At 44.4% G+C, this 21,279-nt stretch overlaps 1 protein-coding gene across 1 annotated transcript in view; it reads left to right on the top strand.

The window, feature by feature from the left end:
• Positions 1-20,866, top strand: part of LOC119256216 (sterol 26-hydroxylase, mitochondrial) — a 30,418-nt gene extending 9,552 nt beyond the window's left edge. Inside the window, exons 2-9 of the mRNA XM_037524056.2 lie at positions 14,691-14,881; positions 18,196-18,395; positions 18,507-18,704; positions 18,853-19,025; positions 19,613-19,779; positions 19,979-20,060; positions 20,140-20,352; positions 20,506-20,866. Of these exons, the coding sequence (XP_037379953.1) occupies positions 14,691-14,881; positions 18,196-18,395; positions 18,507-18,704; positions 18,853-19,025; positions 19,613-19,779; positions 19,979-20,060; positions 20,140-20,352; positions 20,506-20,625 (1,344 nt within the window). The 3' untranslated portion in view covers positions 20,626-20,866. The remainder of the gene's footprint in view (positions 1-14,690; positions 14,882-18,195; positions 18,396-18,506; positions 18,705-18,852; positions 19,026-19,612; positions 19,780-19,978; positions 20,061-20,139; positions 20,353-20,505) is intronic.
• Positions 20,867-21,279: the final 413 nt, after the last annotated feature.

The raw sequence follows: 21,279 nt of genomic DNA on the forward strand, positions 1-21,279 counted from the left end.
AATAACAATGGCAAAAACTTCCACCCAACCTTCTGGGCCACTTCATGAAATAAACCTCTAGCCAAAGACATGTTTGGGGGTAGATTTTTGCCCCCCTACCTAGAGATGTACCACAATTTGTTAATTCATCTGTTGATGGATATTTGGATTTTCCTCACTTTTTGGCTCAGTATTATTTTTTGAGTTTTCAGGGTATCTTGTCAAAGATAAGCATGGCTGATTATTAGTTAAAGTGGTGAAAACAGATTTTATTCAGTAACTACTGACAACGTGGGGAGATATAAACTCCATTCTTATTTGTGTAGAGGTGACTGGGCATTTTAAAAAGTGTGGTAGAGTGGGGGGTGGCTGAGGGAGCATACCTAAGTAAGTCTCCTACCCTTCCAACACACTAGGAGACCAGTGCCCTAGTTTCCTGCAACTAGCAGGAAACTGTTGGTAGTCTTGAGTTTTCTCAGGCAGGTATTTCATAAGGGTTTCATCCTAGGTGTGAAAGTCATCCTAGAGATGTGAACTTGAGCTATTAAAACTGTTACAGGGCAGCCCCTATACAAAACAGGTTGCCTGACTGTGGGTCCTCACCGGCGTGCTTAAAAGGACTTATCAATACTCTACTGCAGGCACACACAAAAGGTTAATAAAAGGTTTATTTACAAGGGAAGGGCAAATGAGGAAATGTACAATTCAGGGAGAAAAGTCGGAGATAAAGTCTTATATGTGTCCTACCCAATCCGCAGATCTGGAATCCCAAATGGCACTCTGAGAGCTGGCCACAAGCCAGGAGCCGTGAAGCCAGGAGGCGAGCGAGCGAGAGAACCCCAAGGCCCACGTGTTTGGTTTTTATACCCAACCTGGCTGCTTAACTCCACCCTCAGGTCCCAGCCACCTTCCCTTGGGTGGTGATGGGATTTGTCTTTCCCAATGTCTTGATGGCTTTGGTCTGGAGTGGGGGTGGAGTCCACAAAGCCTGCATGGGATTAGCTCAGGACAGGCTCTCCATCTTGCTCTCCTTCTTGCTTCCTTCCTTCCTCAGTCTCCTCTGCAGCTTCTTCGCTCTCTGCTCAGCTCCAGCCTCCTTTTGGCTGGGGCAGGAAACCTGGAACCTCCCCCTTTCCTGGTGACCACCCTGTTACAGTTCAACCATGTTTCTTCCCACACCTACCCCTTGGAAAACCAGACTACTGTAATTTGTGATTAACAAGACAAATCAGGGAATCTAATTTGGTGCTTCTTTTAGTATTTGCTATGCTTGTTGCTCTTGGGCAATCATGGATATTGATGATAATGATTGTGAATATGAAGAGACAACTCCTAAGATTGTCCTGACATAGCCCACATGTCAGGGGGGCAGGGAACCTGGAACCTCCCCTTTTTAGATTATTCTGTTGCAACAGTAGAGAGACGTGTGGGAGGTGACTTTGTACCAATTCCTTCCCAGCCTCCCACCCATCCTGTTCTAGCATGATCACAAGTGGTCTGCCATAACTCATAAACTGTGATCAAATCTTTGCTTGTGTATCCACACATATGCAAGGTTGGCCTCCAATTTCACTTAGACCTTCCACATGTCCAGCTAAGAATTCTCAGAGACACAGATCACTCCATCAGATTGATACTCTCATTTTACAGATAGGGACTCATACCAAATCTGTTGTTTTGTCTTAGGCAACATCAAATGATCATCACCACAACCATGATTCCCTGTGTGATGATCAGGCTTATATTTGTCATATAAACTTCAGCCAAGCTCTCTACCCAGGGTGAAGTTGGAGGTGTCAAAAACCACACATACTCTACCTCTACTGGCCCACTGAAGTCCTAGCAGCATGCCCTTGCTGAAGAGTTTAGAATACCTGTGACAAATGAACAAATGAGGTGTATAGTAGCAGGATGAAGCTAAAGAGACAAAATCTGAGTTCTGCCATCTTTAGTGGTGGCTGATCCTTTCTGAAGTCAACATCTATTGGGATGTTCTGAAGTCTTTTTAGGTCTTGCATCTGAATCACCTCTGGAGGATGACTAACCACCTAATGTCCAGTTTACTGCTGTCCTGGACATACCACCTTCACATAATAGGGGATGCTTCTTAAGCAATACCCATTTTGTTGACGTTCTCATTTTTGACCTATCTCCTGATAGAGACATCAGGCCTTAGCAACCCTTTGGCATTTTCTCAGTGTCCACCATTTAGTTGTCTTTCAAATGGGGTGTTCTGGGTGGTAATGTCAGGCAAAGAGACATAGAGATGTCAGACATATGTGGTCTAAGGTGGCCACATATTTTAGCTCCAGGCTGTATAATGCTAGTCTCTGGCATGTGTAATTCAAAAGGCTCATGAGTGCTATCTGGTCCAGGTGGAAGTTTGTCTGTACAGTCTGTGCATGGTTTTCTTAAGCACATCTGTCTGTGCTAGTTCTTTGATCAAGACATTGATTTCCCTTCCAACCCTTCTCTTCCTCTGAAATCCTGCATGACTTACTGATACCACATATCTAAACTGAGGGAACTGGGTCGCCTCCTGGAGGTCCGCGCAACCCACTACCACTATCTTAAATGTGCTGTTTCCCCATTGGGAATGCCCTTTACAATCAAAGGTGAGGGCACATCACATTACAAGATGTGCACTTAACAGGTCTGGTTCCACACTTGAGTGTGTATTGGCTCAAAATGCACACTGGTGTGATTTTCTCATCTTCTAGCTGGTGTCTCATTAGGTTTTTGCTCAAATCTATCTCTAATTTCTTCCTTCCTGCTCCTTGTGAGAGGGGACCTCAGCCTAGTTCCTCTGAGGAACTAAAAGCCTTTGACAACAGGAAAAACTATTTTATCTGTAGTCACAGCTGGTAGTCTGAGCAAAACAGTTTTGCTCCTGGTATAGAAGGTTTGATACACTTGTGGAATGCCCTCTCTCTCTCTCTCTCTCTCTCTCTCTCTCTCTCTCTCCCTCCCCCCCCCCTCCTTTCCTCTCCTCCCTCCCTTTCCCTCCTGTCCTCTCCCCTCCCCCTCCTCTTCTTTCCTTTCTGCGTTATACAGAAGCTTCTTCCTTCTTACTCTAAACACCAGCACAACTTGATAAAGCTCCCAGGGATAGTGGTCAAGACTCCTTGTTCCCTTGTCACTAAATAAATCAGCAACCAGGTCTGCTACTTCCTGACCCAACCCTATTCCATACCTTGCTGGTCGGCATGCAGAGTCTAAATGTCCCTTTCTAAAGGGATGCTGTGACCTTTTCAGCTTTGGGGACAAGGGGATTAAAAACCCCACCTAATCGGTCTGTGTGGGCAGGGGGCGACTTCCAGGTAGGGTGATTCCTTTTGCAGGTACAGTTTTTATATCAGGAATGTCACTCTTTAGCTGGTAGAAAATAAGTTTTTCTTTGACTGCCAGAGGAATTCAGTGTTGTTATTCTGTCAACATTGTTTCCAGAAACCACTTGGGGCTTTCTAATTTTTCTCACTCCTGCTGAGATTTTCAACTTGCTAATCAACAAAAACCCTCTGGAGGAGACAGCTCAATGCTGGCTTCACAGCTCTGCCATAGTGTGTAGGGAGGAACTGGCTGGCAGGCCCCTGAATCACTCACAAAATCACTTTCTCTTCACTGCAGTTCTTGACCCCAAAAGAGCAGCTGAATTTTACAGAAACACAGATCAAAGGGTTTAACACAGACATTTCAGGAGTTACCGGTGACTGGAAGTGCAGGGAATCCAAGGGGAGGGGTAGTGAGGGATAGAAACTCCTCCAGAAAGCAAAGCTTTGAAATGAGTTTTCATTTTCAGGGACTGTTTATGACAGAACAGATAGAATTCCTTTGTACTGCAAACTAAATCTGCACAACCCCCTAGTGGAGGACCCTTCCCCACCAGTCCTAAGCGCTCGTGAACCTCCTCCCCCCAAGTATGTGTGACTAGAACATGGAATCTGTTGTCTCTGAACTCAGGTGACCCCTGTAAAGGGGCTCTGTGATTACCAGGCACATTTTGGGCACCAAATGTGTCCAAATTCACACCTTAGATGTCAAGCCAGGTCAAGACCTAATGGATTCTTTCAGTCAAAATACAATGGGTCAAGTTTAGATTTAGGGAGTTTATTGCCTATCTGCAGAGTGAAAAGAATAAGCCAAAGGGGCCAGCTCCCTGGGATCCTTACCCCGCACACAACCCCCTTCAAAAGGGGTTGGGCCACTGCAGTGGGAGTTGCTTCTTTTAAACTGCAGCTCTTAGGGCCTCCTTAGTGGCGCAAGGGGTTAAGCACTGCACTATGAAGCAATCCACAGCCTCTGCAGCACGAGTTTGATCTCAGCCCGGCCCGGGAGCCACCCACATGGTGCAACAGACCTCTCCTGACTCACCCACTGCTCCCCTCAGCAGTTTATTTCAGTCAATCCGCCTGTCCTGCTCCCCGCTCTGTCTCTGGTGAATCCTCTCACCCTCCTGTGCATCTGGCCTGTACCCCAGTTCTTGTATGCATAAATAAATAAATCTTAAAAAAAAAATAAACTGCAACTCTTTTCTGAGGGGGACAGGCAGTGTTAGGGGAAAAAGGATGTCCTGAGCTAATTCCATACAGGCTTTGTGGACTCCACCCCCACCCCAGACCAAAGCCATCAGGACATTGGGAAAGACAAATCCCATCACCACCAAAGGGAAGGTTGCTGGAAACTGAGGGTGGAGTTAAGCAGCCAGGTTTGGTATAAAACCAGACACGTGGGTCTTGGAGGGGCTTTTTGGCTTCACAGCTCTTGGCTCGCAGCCAGCTCTCAGAGTGCCATTGGGTTTCCAGGTCGGGGGAACGGGTAGGACACATTTAAGACTTTATCTCCTCCCACTTTTCTCCCTGAGTTGTACATTTCCTCATTTCCCCTTCCCTTGTAAATAAACCTTTTATTAACCTTTTGTGTGTGCCTGTAGTGGAGTATTAATAAGTCCTTTTAAGCACGGGTGATGACCCACAGCCAGGCAACCCGTTTTATATCGGGACTGCCCTGTAACAGCAGGAGACGCACCCCTCATCAGAATCCAGAGGCAATGAGAAACTGTCTCCTGATAGCCTCCCAGGCGAAATAGGCTGCAGGTGGGAAATAGTCTCACAGCTGCGCCTTGCAGGTCTGCAAACAACACAGAACATCCAGCCCTGAAGACTGAGGGGAGCTGGGGTCAAGACTTGTGCACATGCACACGTGAGGAGGGAGGGTGTTGGTAGAGCTATTACCCAACAGAGTGACAAAACATGCTAACGTTAGGGCCAGAACTAGGACAAAATCTCCTGCCAAGTGGATCCTGACCCCTCAGATAATAAGTTGAGCTGAGATAAAAATACATGACAATCAGACAGGCCCTCTTTTCCCATAAAAATGACCCTTTTTTTTTAAACCCACAAAAATATGAGTTACATGCTATTTATGATTACATATCACATTTAAGAGAAAATGTTTCAATTTTGTTGAAATAATTTGCGGAAGTAATATGCTCATTGTAGAGAAATAAGAAAATAAAAAGACAGAAAGAAAATCCAGATCTTCCGTAATCCCCAAACCCTGCACATGTCTTAGTGCTTTGTACACAGAAGTGTTTAGTAAGCATCATGAAATGAATACATAAACATGTATATGATCTTGGAGGTAAGTAAACATTTTCCCTGCTTGCTTATCCTTGGTGAATAAACTTCCACACTTTCTCCCATGTGTCATATATATATTTATTTATTTTTTAAGATTGATTTATTTATTTATACAAGCACTGGGTACAGTCATAAGCGCGGGAGGGTGAGAGAATTCACCAGAGCCAGAGCGGGGAGCAGAACAGGCAGACTGAGGAAACACACTGCTGAGGGGAGCAGCGGGTGGCAGGGGAGGTCTACGTGCCATGTGGGACCCTTGCCTGGCAGCCGAGGATCTAACCCGTGCTGCAGAGGCTGCGGGCAGCTTCGCAGCCCAGCGCTCAGCCGCTGCGCCACAGGGGAGGCCCTATATATATATAAATGAAGCATATCGTGTACTCTTGTAAGCTGCCCTTCCCACAGCTAATGAACAAACATCCCTTAAAACTTGATATTTAGGGCCTCCCTGGTGGCACAACTATGAAGCTGTCCTCAGCCTCTGCAGCATGAGTTAGATTACCTCCCCCACTCCATCCCCGCCCCCACCCTTGGCCTGCCAGGGAGGAACTCATATGGCGCAGTAGACCTCTCCTGACTTACCTGCTGCTCCCCTCAACAGTGTACTTCGGTCAAACTGCCTGTTCTGTTCCCCACTCTGTCTCTGGTGAATCCTCTCACCCCCCACACCTCTGGCCTGTACCCCAGCTCTTGTATGCATAAATAAATACATCTTAAAAAACAAACTTGATATTTAGTCTTGGGCTAGAACTGACAAGGGAAAGGAAAGATTGCTCTGATTGTCTTCACACCTTGATTTATAAGAGGAAACCTTGGAACCAAAGTAAACAACTCAGGTGAACTTTCTGTTCTCTAATGGGAGCGGCCATCCATTATCCTCAGCAGGGTTCTTGCTGAGGCTCTGGAGATTTTTGAATACCACCAACTTCAAACTTCCTCTAGGCTTTTTTTAAAGGGGAAATTCACCTAACATAATACAATTAACCATTTTAAAGTGTGCAGCTCAGCAGCATTAGTATATTCTCAGTGTTATGTAACCACTACTTCTCCAAGGCTTCAAAATCTTTTTAAAATGCCAGAAAAACTGTCATTAATTAATCAATCCTCATCTCCCACCACCCCTTTAAAAAAATCAAGAAAGAAGGAATTCTTCCAAACACATTTTATGAGGTTAACATCACATTAATACCAAAACCAAACACTGACAACACAAAGAAATAAAACTACAGACCAATCTCCCTGTGAACACGGATGCAAAAATCTTCAATAAAATTTTAGACCAGTGGAACAAAATTGAGAGCCCGGGAATAAAACCACACATTTATGGATGACCAACTTATGACACAGGGGTGAAATATATGCCCTGTGACAAATAAAGCCTCTTCAATAAACAGCACTGGGAAAACTGGATGGCCACACCATACACCATACACAAAAATCAGCTCAAAATGCATAAAAGACTTGGATGTAAGACTTGAAGTCATAAAATACACAGAAGAAAACAGGCAAAACACTCCATGATGTAAGTTTCAGAAACATCTGTGAGAACTAATCTCTAGCAGCAGGGAAAACGAGGGAGAAAATAAACAACTGAGATTACATCAAACTAAAAAGCTTATGGATAATGAAAGAGATAGTGACCAACATGAGTGAGAGCATATCTGACAAGGGACTGATAGCAAAGATTTACAACGAGTTCATACAACTCAACAAAAACAAAACTAACAACCCAATCAGAAAAAGGGCAGATGAACTAAATAGGCACTTCTCCAAAGAAGACATGCTGATGGCCAACAGACCTGTGAAAAAATGTTATCACTAATCATCAGAAAATGCAAATCAAAACCATAACAAGATACTACTTCAAACCTGTGAAAATGGCTCATATAAAAAAACCAGAAACAACCTCTCCTGCCGCCCTCTGCTCCCCTCAGCAGTGTACTTCGGTCCTTCTGCCTGCTCTGCTCCCCGCTCTGGCTCTGGTGAGTTCTCTCACCCTTCCTCGCTGACTGTACCCAGTGCTTGTATAAATAAATAAATAAATAAATCTTTAAAAAAAAAAAACAACAAACCAGAAACAGGGCCTCCCCTGGTGGCGCAGCGGTTGAGTGCTGGGCTGTGAAGCTGTCTGCAGCCTCTGCAGTGCCGGTTCAATCCCCAGCTGGCTGGCAAGGGTCCCACATGGAGCGACAGACCTCTCCTGTTGCACCTGCTGCTCCCCTCAGCAGTGTATTTCAGTCAGTCTGCCTGTTCTTTTCCCCCACTCTGGCGCTGGTGAATTCTCTCACCCTCCGGCGCTTCTGACTGTACCCAGTGCTTGTATAAATAAATAAATCTTTAAAAAAACAAAACAAAACAACAGAAACAAGTGCTGGTGAGTGTGTGGGGAAAAAGGAACCCTCTTACACTGTTGGTGGGAATGGGGACTGGCCCATCCCCTGTGGAAAGAAGTGTGGAGATTCCTCAAGACTAAAAATGGATCTACCTTATGACCCAGCAATTCCACTCCTAGGTATCTACCCAAAGACCACAAAAATACCAGTTTGAAAGGAAACCTGGATTCCTATGGTTATAGCAGCACTATTTACAATAACTGAAATATTGAAAGAACTTAAAAGCCCCAGGCTGATGAGTGGGTTAAGAAGATGCGGTATGTGTATACAGTGGACTACTGCTCAGTGATCAAAAAAGATAAACTCATGTTATTTGTGGCAATATGGATGGTGTTATCTAAGTGAAGTGAGCTAGAAGGAGAGAGATAAATACTGAATGGTCTTAGTTATATGTGGAATATAGAGAAACCAAACAAAGGGTCAGACAAAAGCAAACTTTAAAACCAATCCTCAGAAAGCTGACCATAGATCTGAGAGGGGAGGGGGCAGGGAGAGGGTATGAGTGAAGGGGGAGGGGTGGAGAGCACAATGGGCTGTGGTGGAAGACTATGGGTGCTTTGGTGGTGGGAAAACTATGGTGACCACACCTGAGGGGAGACATCCTATATTGTGAAAAAACAAATACGGATGAAATGTAATGGCATGTCATTCATAAAAAAAAAAATTTAGAAAATTTTCTAAATGTGTGGGGAAAATTTATTTTCTGAAATCCGCTCATGACATTGAGAACGGTACTTAATGCTGAACTCTGTGGTAAACTAATTAGTACATATTTATAGCCCAGGTGCTGGATCAAGTCAAATTGGAATGATTTGTTGACCTGGTTTATCTCAATTCATATTATATTTATATTTTTATATCCTATATAAAGCAGTCTTTATAATTTTATATTTTAAACCTATATAAAAATATATTTTATATCCATCAAATAAATTGTATATTGTTAATATATACTATGTGGCAAAAAAAAAACCCAACTTTTTATCTGCTAATTTTTAACTTTTTATATGTTAATCTGTGTGTTATTAAATTTTGTCAAGAATTCTGTGATGATTTAAATACAATGTAAAACCTGTCTGAAATATTTCTGAAAAACTTACTTTAAAAAGACAATTGAGGGCCTCCCTGGTGGCTCAGCGGTTAAGCGCTGGCTTGCGAAGCTGCCCGCAGCCTCTGCAGCGCTGGTTCGATCCCCAGCTGCTCCCCAGCCATTGGAGGAGGGTCCCGCATGGCGCGCAGACCTCTCCTGCCGCCCGCTGCTCCCCTCAGCAGTGTACTTCATCGGTCTTCCTGTTCTGTTCCTCGCTCTGGCTCTGGTGAATTCTCTCACCCTCCCGCGCTTCTGACTGTACCCAGTGCTTGTATAAATAAATAAATAAATAAATAAATAAATAAATAAATAAATAAATAAATCTTAAAAAAAAAAAAGATAATTGAGAGCCTCCCTAGTGGTACAAGGGGTTGAGCACCACACTATGAAGCAATCCACAGCCTCTGCAGCATGAGTTCGATCCCTGGAGGGTCAGGGAGCAACCCACATGGTGAAGCAGACCTCTCCTGTCTCACCCGTTGCTCCACTCAGCAGTGTTTTCAGCCATCTTCCTGTTCTGCTATCTGCTCTGTCTCTAGTGAATTCTCTCACCCTCCCACACCTCTAGCCTGTACCCCAGTTCTTGTATAAATAAATAAATCTTTAAAAAAAAAAAAAGAGGGCCTCCCTGGTGGCGCAAGGGGTTAAACACCACACTATAAAGCAATCCTCAACCTCTGCAGCACAAGTTCCATCCCCAGCTGGCCAGAGAGAAACCCACATGGTGCAGCAGACCTCTCCTGACTCGCCCGCTGCTCCCCTCAGCAGTGTATTTCAGTCAGTCTGCCTGTTCTGTTCCCCACTCTGTCTCTGGTGGATCCTCTCACCCTCCTGCATCACATGGTCGTGCCATGTGGGACCCTCGCCGGCCGGCCTGGATCGAACCAGCGCTGCAGAGACTGCGGACAGCTTCACAGCTCTGCACTCAACCGCCTGCGCCACCAGGGGAGGCCCTGTACAGAAGCTCTTTAATTTGATGTAGTCCCATATGTTTATCTTTTCCTTCACTATCACTACTTTGGGTGATGTGTCTTTAAAGATGATACTGAAGTATATGTCATGCAGTGTTTTACCTATATTTCCTTCTATATATTTTATGGTTTCAGGTCTTATGTCTAGTTCTTTAATCCATTTTGAGTTTTTTTTTAAGATTTATTTATTTATTCATACAAGAGCTGGGGTACAGGCCAGAGATGCGGGGGTGAGAGGATTCACCAGAGACAGAGTGGGGAACAGAACAGGCAGATTGACTGAAGTACACTGCTGAAGGGAGCAGCAGGCGAGTCTGGAGAGGTCTGCTGCGCCATGTGGGTTGCTCCCTGGCCGGCCAGGAATCGAATTCGTGCTGCAGAGGCTGTGGATTGCTTCATAATGCGGTGCTTAACCCCTTGCGCCACCAGGGAGGCCCATTGAATTGTTTTTTGTACATGACATGGGTAGTAGTCAAGCTTCATTCTTTGCATGTAGTGACCCGTAATTGATGTTTCTTTATTGGCCTATTAACTGTTGGCTTGAAAAATGTTTTAAGTAAAGGGGTTATTGCAAAACAATTATAATATGTATTATGTAATAATAAAGTAATAATTAAACAGAGAGGTAAAAAAAAATCCATGCCACTGGAAAAAATCCAGCCCCCCTGTCACAGCCCAGAAAGCCCTGTAGGATCTGTTTCCTGCCTCACCCTAACCTTGTCTTTTCTTTATTAAGTAAGCAATGTTTGTTTTACTCTATATATTTTGGTATTTTTGAACTTCCTTCCATTATTTTTTATAACCGGGGAAATAGTTTAAGCTCTCTATACAAATAATTAAGACATAGAAGAATGCACCTAATCTAATCCATTCATATTTTGGTTAAGGAAACTAAAAGTTAAAGAAGTGAAACAACTGTTCAAAAGATTGCATGACAAATAATTCCCCCCCATTCCTTATAGTCCTTCGATCCTTTCTCCCTTCCCCCTCCCTCAACCTCAGAAACTTCTGTTCCGCTATCAATGTTAACTAGTTTATAATTATTTTGCTTTGTCAGTTCACCTGTTTTTTTGTTTGCTTAAGCTACTTACACATGCGAAATAATTCCAAATTTGTCTTTATCTCTCTGAATGACTTTGCTGCACATAATCCCCTCAAGTTTCTTCCATTTTGCTATAAATGGCAAGATTTCGTCTTTCCTCATAGCTGAAGAGTATTCTGTTGTGTATATACCACATCTTTATCCAGGCTTCTATCAGTGGGCATTATGTTGTTTCCAAATCCTAGCTGTTGTAAATAATGCTATAATAAACATTGTGGAGCATATAGTTTTTTGAGTTGATGATTTTTTTCCCCCTTTGGCTATATCCCTACCTATGGATATGGTATTTCCACCTTTTTTAAAAAAACATTTATTTATTTATACACACAAGAACTGGGGTACAGACCAGAGTTGTGGGTGGTAAGAGGACTCATCAGAGACAAGAGTAGGGAACAGAACAGGCAGATTGACTGAAATACACTGCTGAGGGGAGCAGCAGGTGAGCCAGGAGAGGTCTGTTGCGCCTTGTGTGTAGCTCCCTGGGTGGGGGTTGAACTCATGCTACATTTACTGCGGCTAGCTTCATAGGTTGCATCTTAACCCCTTGCGCCACCAGGGAGTCACCTCCACTTTTTTTGAGGTGAAGTCCAGACCACTTTCCAAAATGGTGGCACCAAATTACATTCCCACTGACGTTCTATTGGGGTTCCTTTTTCTCCACATCCTCTCTTTAGCACTTATTAGAAGTCTTTTTGGTCTCACAGGTGAGAGATGATATCTCATGTGGTTCTGAATTGTATATCTCTTAATATAAGTGATGAGCATTTTTCTATGTATCTGCTGTTCTTCTAGATATCCTCCTTGGAAAATTATTCAGATTTGCTGTTCATTTTTTAAATGAGCTACTTTGGCTTTTGCAGTTGAGTTGATGAGACCTTTGTATACCTTAGATATTAACCCCTTGTTGGTTGTGTGTATCTTCTATTCAATAGAATGTCTTTTTAATCTATTCATATAATCTGTTACTGTGTAAATGTTTTAATTTGAGGTAATTCTAATTGTTTATTTAATCTAAATTACTCTTAATCTAAATTGCTCATTTAATCCTAATTACTTCCTTAGAGAACCCGTCTCTAAACACAGCCACACTGGGGTGTTAGGGCTTCAACATTTGGATTTGGGGGAGTCACAAATATTCAGTCCATAACAGCTGCTACTGTAAGTGGAATTATTTTCTTAACTTCTCTTTTCGATTCTTCTTTTGGATTTTTAAAGCTAATGCCCACTCCAGTGGAGCCACTGTTACCAGCTTCTTATGTAGCCACTTGCTCACCTTCCTATCTCTCTCTCATATTCTTTACATTGCTTATGATTTTTTTTCGATTTGATTTATTGACAACTGCTAAATATTTATCATGTGTCTATAATGTGCCTAGCAGTGTGTCAGGCAATATGGGAAGTAATGAAGAAGTGTGACTTGATTCCTTGTCCTCAAAGATTTGCAGTCTACTGAAAGAGACAAGGCATCCTGCAAAATAACTAAGAAGCAATTTATGAGACTATGTAATCCCATTCTCCACTGTGTGGCTAGTGCACTAGGATGTTAATTCTCTAAGAATGGGTCTTTTCTGCTGTGCTCATGACTGTGCTCATGACTCCAGCCTCTAGATCAGTGTAAGAAGAACAAGATCTGAGCTCAATAAAAGAATTTTGGGGGAACTCAGCCCTCTCCCTCTTTGGAGTCTAGGAGGAAGCTAGCCCTCCCTTTCTTGCTGGAAGATGATCCCTAGGGGGTCTGCTCTGCAAAGTGGCACTCGGGAAAGACCTCTCTGAGAACCCTGGGACTGTCTCACTGGCTCAGATTACAACCTAATGGTAGGCTCAAGACGCAGTACAAATCTCTCAGCAAGTATCCTGGTGTCTTTCTAAAATAAGTTCTTACATAAATAGATCCTTGTTAAGTTCTACCAAGTAAACTAACTGAGAAGAGCAATATGAAAGAAGAGGGCAGAAAGCAAGGTCTAGGAAAAAGGGGACATATCCTGGAAACCTCCAAACTGACAGCCAGCATGTGGTGTCAGAGGTTTTAGATTTCACAGAAGAAGCTGATGCCCAAGTAAATGGTGATTGAGCTAGTCTTTTAAAACATGACATTTTTTTTTTGAATTCCAAGATCATGGCAAAAAATAAAAATAATTAAATCCCAGTATACTGTGACTCAGTTTAAATTATAGATTATAATTTAATTTAAATTATAATTAAATTAATAAGACATTATAAATTACAATTAATTTTATTTGAACTTAACAGAAGGAAAAGAAATCCAACATTCAGTAAATATTTCTTCAAAATGAGATATTGTCTCTTGAAAAGAGTCCTCTAAAATTAAATAAGAGCCATATTAAGAGGTTGGGATTATTCTAGAGGTTCAAAGCCTGGGGTGATTTGGCTCCTCAGGAACATCTTGGCAATGTCTGGAGATGTTTTAGTTGCTACAATTTGGAAATGAAGGTGTTTATGGGTAAAGACCAGAATACTGCTTAATCTCCCACAATGTACAGGACACACTGCCACAACAAAGAATTTTCCAGCCCCAACTGTCAACAGTGCCTGGAGAAACCTTGGCTTTGCATAGTTGTGTTGGTTTTAAATAGCATATGTTTTTAAAGTGCCTAGTTTTTTCTGGTTAGTAAGACATGTTTTCTCAGAAAACAGTGGAGTAGTTGATTGAGAACATGGCCTTCAGTCAAGTGGTTGAAGTTTGAACCCTGACTTTTGCTACTTACTAGTAAACTGACCTTGGCCTTGGGCCAACCTCTTTGGGCCTCAGTTTCCTCATTTGCAAAATTTTGATAATGTTAAACCTATCTCATCCAGTTGTAGTGAAGAATAAATGAGCTAATGTAGTCAAGTGTTTGAAATAGTGTCTAGTTTATGCTTTGCTCCCATAGAAATATTTGCAATGATGAACATCACCAGGGCCCACTCTAAATCTATAATCTATAAAAATTCAGAGAATTACATTACTTAACTAGTACATTTTACAATTTCATAACACATGGTTCATTTCATATTTAGATCCTGACTTTCCCATTCATCTTCTTGTTTTTCCTGGAGTTTCTAATCATGTTTCTTTTTTCTTGTTGGTTACATGAGATATTTATCTTCATCTCATTGACAGTAAGCTGCAATAGATTTAAATGCTTCTCTGAAGGAGCCATGGGCATATAATTCACTAAAGGTCTCAGTTCCCCTAAAGCCCTGGACTTTAAATATTTACTGCTGAATGTTCCCCATTTTGCCATGTGTCCCCTTTTTCCAAATCTCATTCCTCCAAGGACCTCAGTTCCTACAGTTCCACCAGAGACTCATTTCTCTCAATATTCAACTTCTGTGTGCCCATTTTTTCTAGTGTTCTTTTTGGAACTACACAACATCCTAGTGACTACCTGCTATACAGTGCACTTTTGCCCAGCCCACTTGCTCTGGTGTGGCCACACACGCCTCCATTCCATCTCTTCTCCAGGAAGTGCCTGCCTGACTGGGCCATGATTATTCAGCTTTGGTTGAACCCCACAGGTGCTGCACAAGGCCAAGTATGGTCCAATATGGGTAACTCACACAGGACCTCGAACCATGGTGAACCTGGCCAGTGCCCCACTCCTGGAGCAAGTCATGCGGCAAGAGGGCAAGCATCCTGTACGGAACGACATGGAACTATGGAAGGCACATCGGGACCAGCATGGCTTGGCCTATGGGCCCTTAACCACGTGAGCTGGGGCCTGCAGGGACTGGAACAGGGCCCCACAGAACCAGGCCCAAGGCTAGTGGCACTGGGCAACCAGTGGATAATGAATAGAATAGGATGCCCCTATATGCTCTGAGTCTGAGTGTCTAGCAAGCAGTGGTTGGGATGGGCTGAAGCCCAGGGACCTTTCTTTGGCTTTTCTACTAATATATTGTATGATTTTGGATAAAGGAATCACTTTCCCTTCCTTGGTCTTATAGTTCTCATATGTAAAGTGGAAAGTTTGGACTAGAGTATCTCCAAGGTATCTCTGAGAATTTTCTATTATTTTATATTATATTCTATAATTATAATTATATTCTATATTATCTCTGAGAACTTTTCTATTATTCTATATTATGGTTGAAAGTATACCAACTCAAATAATAATGGGTCATACCTACTACTTGGTGAAAACACATCATCTTCATACTATTTAGGAGTGCTCAACTTAAAGTGGCAAATATTTCCCAAATTATGTCTTGTATAATTATGTCTTGTTGGATATCACTCCCATGGATGTTTTCTACATGGAGAGATAGCTATTGGTTTCAGCCTTGAGGTTTTACCTAGAAACGTTAAGATTATGTTGACAGTGATAAATTGAAGGATGGGCTGAATGTGTTATATATACATAGCTGATTGAGGTCAATAAATGAGAATCATTGATGATAACCATTCCTCATCAGTTTGTAACTGGGTATATTCCAGGCTTCTTTTTGCTATCACATGTTAACAGAGTTCCCAAAACAATGATTGGCTTTTTACTTTTCCTGATTGCATGACATCAAAGTCTTGGTCACTTCTTAAGGGATTAAAATGGATTCTGGTAGAGTTACTAGATAATAACTATGTCTGTGACTTTGCCAGACATCAAATTAGTCTCTCCACATTTACTATTTCATTTTATCCTCACAAGTCCATGAAATAAGGTAACATTATTATACTCATTTTAGAGATGAAGAAATTGAGACTTAGAGAGGTTGTGCATCAGAGGTGAGTGAACAAGCAGTGGTACTAGAGAACACCCTGATTCTGGAATTCAAGAAGGGACTGCCTGGACACTTTTGGAAAAAAAAATGAGCTGGTTGGAGGGTTGATTTCTGTCTCTGATGCCTATTCATTCCTTCTCCCATAGCATGTTTTCTTACCTTTTCTTGATTTCTTCACAGGTGAACAGTTTCAGAACTTAAACAATAATTCCTGGGCCTTTTAGCCAAATTTCTGGGACGAGAATTGAGAATGTCTGTTCTCCAAGAGCTCTTTAAGTTGATATCTGGCCCTGAGGTCAAGATTGGGGTCTCAGGCCAGGCTACCTCTGGACTTGACAGCTCAGATTTAGACTTGCAGCTAAACTGCATCTTCATCCCTTTGTGATCTGTTTATACCGTGTCATGCTAAAACCAGTTTCCTAAATATAGTATACCATGTGTATGTATTTATAAGCTATTTTTTAAATCTATGATGATTTCTTTTATTTTTAACATATATTTTAAAGTCTCATTTTATGAAATGTTGCTTTCTTAAAAAATATTTTAGGGCCTCCCCGGTGGCGCAGCGGTTGAGCGCTGGGTTGCGAAGCTGCCCACGGCCTCTGCAGCGCCAGTTCGATCCCCGCTGCTCCCCGGCCACCGGAGGAGGGTCCCACATGGCGCGCAGACCTCTCCTGCCGCCCGCTGCTCCCCTCAGCAGTGTACCTCGGTCCTTCTGCCTGCTCTGCTCCCCGCTCTGGCTCTGGTGAATTCTCTCACCCTCCCGCGCTTCTGACTGTACCCAGTGCTTGTATGTATAAATCAATCAATCAATCAATCAATAAATAAATCTTTAAAAAAAATATTTTAGCCACCACAGACATGCTCTCATTTAAGTTCCAATAAATGGATTTATTTCTGGTCTTCAGGAACATTTTTTTGTAGGGTTTCCCCAATGTAATAAAACTCCTGGTATTTGAGGTTCATTTAAATAGATAATTTTTAAAAATAAAAAGTGTGATTTTTTGCCTTAAGATTTTTCAACATATTTCTTTAAAAAATACTGTATTGTTTTTTTATTTGAAAAAGTAATAACTTACTGTAAAAATCCCAACTGAAATGTGGAGTCTTCCTACACCTGGTGCCTTCTGACAGTGTGGTGTGTATTCCTCCCTACTTTATGTAGAAACACGCAGATATACATAGTGATATACAGGGGTTCCCTCTTCCTCTTAACATTGGACCTTACTGTACTTATTACTCTACAAGCAGTTTTTTAAAAAAATTACTCATACCCAGCTTCCTTAGGAAAGGTAACAGATTTGGGAACAGTTGAGAGTGGGGCGGCCCCTAACCATTATTAAGCACCCTATGGGAAGCATGCTCCCACCCACAAGTGCATCCCTGACTAACTAGGCTGGGGGCCTAGTCACCTGCTGGATGGCTGTGGCAAGAGAGCCTGGGGAATAGCCTGGGGGATTTCCTTGTCCCCTTGTCCCACTGAGCCAAGCGGACCGTGAAGGTCCAGAATCTCAGCACCTCAGGAACCCAAATTTGTTCCTCCTTTAACCCTCATCCTCCACTGGGAGCACTACAACTCCTCATCTCACATATGGTAGATTCTGGAACTGTCTGATTCCATAATCGTAGTTGCCATTTGTTAAGCATTCACCCTGTGCAAGGCACTAACCTCTTTAATTATCTGAACAACCTTGCTAAGATTAGTCACTCTTTCTGTGTGAGGCACAGAGAATTTGGGCCACCTGCCTAAGGTCGCTCAGCTGGGAGCCAGACCTGTGATTTGACCCTGGGCAGTCCGGTTCTAGATGCCCACCTTAACCACTTGCACTCCACTGAATTGAGATTCTGAAGTGTTGTGATTCAAAGATTCTGTTATTTGAAAGTTTGGTGTGGGCCTCCCCGGTGGCGCAGTGGTTGAACGCTGGGCTGTGAAGCTGCCCGCAGCTTGGGCAGCGCCGGTTCGATCCCCGGCCACCGGTGAGGGTCCCACATGGCACACAGTCCTCTCCTGCTGCCCGCTGCTCCCCTTAGCAGTGTACCTTGTCAGTCTGCCTGTTCTGCTCCCCGCTCTGGCTCTGGTGAATTCTCTCACCCTCCCGTGCTTCTGACTGTACCCAGTGCTTGTATAAATAAATAAATAAATCTTAAAAACAAACAAAAAAATATTAAAAAAATGAAAGTTTGGCGATTCCATCGTTGCAAATCTAGGAGCAGATTTTTCCTAGACTGCCCCAGGGTGGAAAGGCACCACCTACTCTAACCCCTGTCAGATTCTTACATGTGTGCCTCTCCTCCACTCCTCCAGGGAGGGGCACAACTGGTACCGGCTGCGCCAGGTTCTGAACCAGAGGATGCTGAAGCCAACGGAGGCTGCGCTCTATGCAAATGTTGTGAACGAGGTGATTGATGACTTCATGGTGAAGCTGAACCTCACAAGGGCAGAGAGTGCCTCGGGGGACCAGGTGTCTGACATGGCTCAGCAACTGTACAACTTCGCCTTGGAAGGTACTTGCTGGGGAGGGGGTGGGGTGGGCATGGGTCAGGGGTTGTGCTCCCCCAGCTCGAAACCCGACGTGCCATGGCTCTGCATCTGTAATGGTCTCTGCTCCCCGCCAGCTATTTGCTACATCCTGTTTGAGAAACGTGTTGGCTGCCTGCAACGCTCCATCCCCCAGGACACGTTGTCCTTCATCAAATCGGTTGAGCGCATGTTCTATAACTCAGTCTATGTCACCTTTCTCCCCAAATGGACCCGTCCTCTGTTGCCTTTCTGGAGCCGATACCTGGATGGCTGGAACAACATCTTCTCTTTTGGTGAGAACTCCAAGGGAAGAAGTTGGAGTGTGGGTCTTAGGGTCTGTGCATTAGCAGTCACCCCCAGGACTTTCTCCCTCATGCCTGCTGGTCGTTGGAAGGCATGCCTTTTGACCTTGTCTTCTCCTATTCTCCATGCTCGCTGTAGGCAAGAAGATGATTGATGAAAAACTCAAGGAGATGGAGGCCCAGCTCCAGACAAAAGGGCCAGAGGGGGTCCAGGTATCTGGTTACCTGCACTTCCTGCTGACCGGTGGACAGCTCAGTCTTAATGAAGCCCTGGGCTCCCTGTCTGAGCTGCTCTTGGCTGGAGTAGACACGGTGTGTGAGCCGGGGTCGGGAGGCGTCGAGGGGACAGGGGCTCCTGGCTCCCATCCTGAACCAGTTTCCCATTATCCCCTGTCCTGATCCTGACCTTCGCCCTTCTGTGGCATGGAGGTAGAACTAGAAGGGAAACTGGGGGATCATTGAGCCCCGCTGAGGAGGGCAGGGGCTGGCCCTTTGGTAAAAGGGATTCTACCATCTCCTGACCTCCTGGAGCCTCTTTGACAGCTGGGAGGTTTCATCTCACATCCAATCCTACTCTCTTTTGCTGTAATCTAAGGGGAGCATTGAAGAGCTTGCTCACAACCAGCTTCTTCAGCTTCTCCAAAGGACTTCTTGGCAGCCCTTTGTCATGCTGGGTTTCTCTGTTACAGTCCTTTCTTGCTGGAGCGACTTTATCATGTCGTTTCTCATCCCACAGTGGAGGCAACCTGGAGGCCCCGTGAACACCTGTGTCTTATCCTGCTGTACTCTTGGGAAATGATTCCCCCACATTTTGCATGTACCCTCTCATGTCCCTACCCTCTATCTAGCTGACCCCTTTTCTAGAAATCCATCATCTCACCTCTTATTCTACCTCCCAGACTTCCAACACCATGACTTGGGCCCTGTACCACCTTTGCAAGCATCCAGAGATCCAGGCCGCCTTGTACAAGGAGGTGGTGAGCGTGGTGCCAGCTGGAAAGGTGCCCCAGTACAAGGACATTGCCCGCATGCCCTTGCTTAAAGCTGTGATTAAAGAGACCCTGCGGTAGGATGGTGTCCCTGGGAGCCTAATGTTTCTGCGGGGGAGACTTCTGAATTCCCCAACCCAGGAGGGCTGGTAGACTGGGGCTGGGGCCAGGGTGAGATGAGAAGGAGCACCTGGAGAGCCAGAGAGAGGGGGTTGAAGGGGTGGGAACTGTCTCTCCATGGGTCCAGAGACAGAGGGCATTTTCTTTTCCCTGCAGGCTCTACCCTGTGGTCCCCGTGAACTCCCGGGTTATCACAGAAAAAGAGGTTGAAGTTGGTGGTTTCATTTTCCCCAAAAACGTGAGTGGGGCTTGAGAGCTGGGTTCCCAGGGGTTCCCCGTAGCCCTACATTGAGGCACTGTTCGTTCTTCCTCTACAGACCCAGTTTGTGCTGTGCCACTTTACGGTGTCTAGGGATTCTAGTGTCTTCCCTGAGCCAGACAGCTTCCAGCCCCACCGCTGGCTGAGGAAGAGTGAATCTGACACCGTCAAGGTCAAACATCCATTTGGCTCTGTGCCCTTTGGCTACGGGGTCCGGGCTTGCGTGGGCCGGAGGATTGCAGAGCTGGAGATGCACCTGCTGCTGACAAGAGTGAGTGCGGAGAGGCAGGCGGGCGTAGGGGGCCAGGGAGGGGTACAGGAGGCCTTGGGAGGAGAGGAAGGGAGTCACCGGGTGGGGGTGTGCAGAAGAAGGCATGCCTGGGGGAGGGAAGACACCCACTTCTGTGTGCATCTCACCTTCCAGCTGATCCAGCAGTACGAGGTGGTGCTGGCCCCCGAGACAGGGGAGGTGAAGGACATGGCCCGCATTGTCCTGGTTCCAAATAAGAAGGTGGGCCTACGTTTCTTGCAGAGACAGTGCTGAACCCCTGCCTTCCTGGGACTTGTTCCTGAGGTGCAGTAATTCCTGGCCACTGCTGTGTCTCAGATGAGGGGGGAGAGAAGGTTGTAGAAACTCAGAGCACTTCCCATTGGACTCTGAACTTTTGCAGCTTTGATCGTTTAGAGCAGATAAACAACCACCCCCTATTCACATACCATCCTTGGGGAAATACAGAATAAAGGACTTTTGTGGATCATTGGAGACCTTTGTCATTCTTTTTGATGATCCAGATTTGCATCTTTTTCTATGTTTGGGGGACATCTTGCCCCAACCTTGGAATCTTTCCCTCCTTGGAAACCGAAGACACCACGTATCCCCCCAGACTTCACAGAGAAGCCTCAGCTTCACCTGCAGTGACTGAGGCCACTGGGGCAGGAAATGTGATTCCCAGGCACGGAGAGTGGCACCGCCTTTCAACAGAAAGTGCTTAGATACAGGCAATGAGACGCTACCGAAATTGTTGGAGGGGCTCTAGGCGAGGCCTGCAGAAATGACTTCTGGGGCCTCTCCTGGAAGCGCTATGTTGGCTCTACTCAGGAGGAGGAAAGTTAAGAATCATTCACTATAACATTGGCCTAGAGCTACTCCATGTCTCCAGGGTGTGTATTGGCAAAAAAAAAAAAAAAAAAAAAGCTC

Source organism: Talpa occidentalis, unplaced genomic scaffold (assembly GCF_014898055.3).
Source record: "Talpa occidentalis isolate TD23 unplaced genomic scaffold, MPIMG_talOcc4v2.1 talOcc4.3, whole genome shotgun sequence".
Classification (NCBI taxonomy): Eukaryota; Metazoa; Chordata; class Mammalia; order Eulipotyphla; family Talpidae; genus Talpa; species Talpa occidentalis.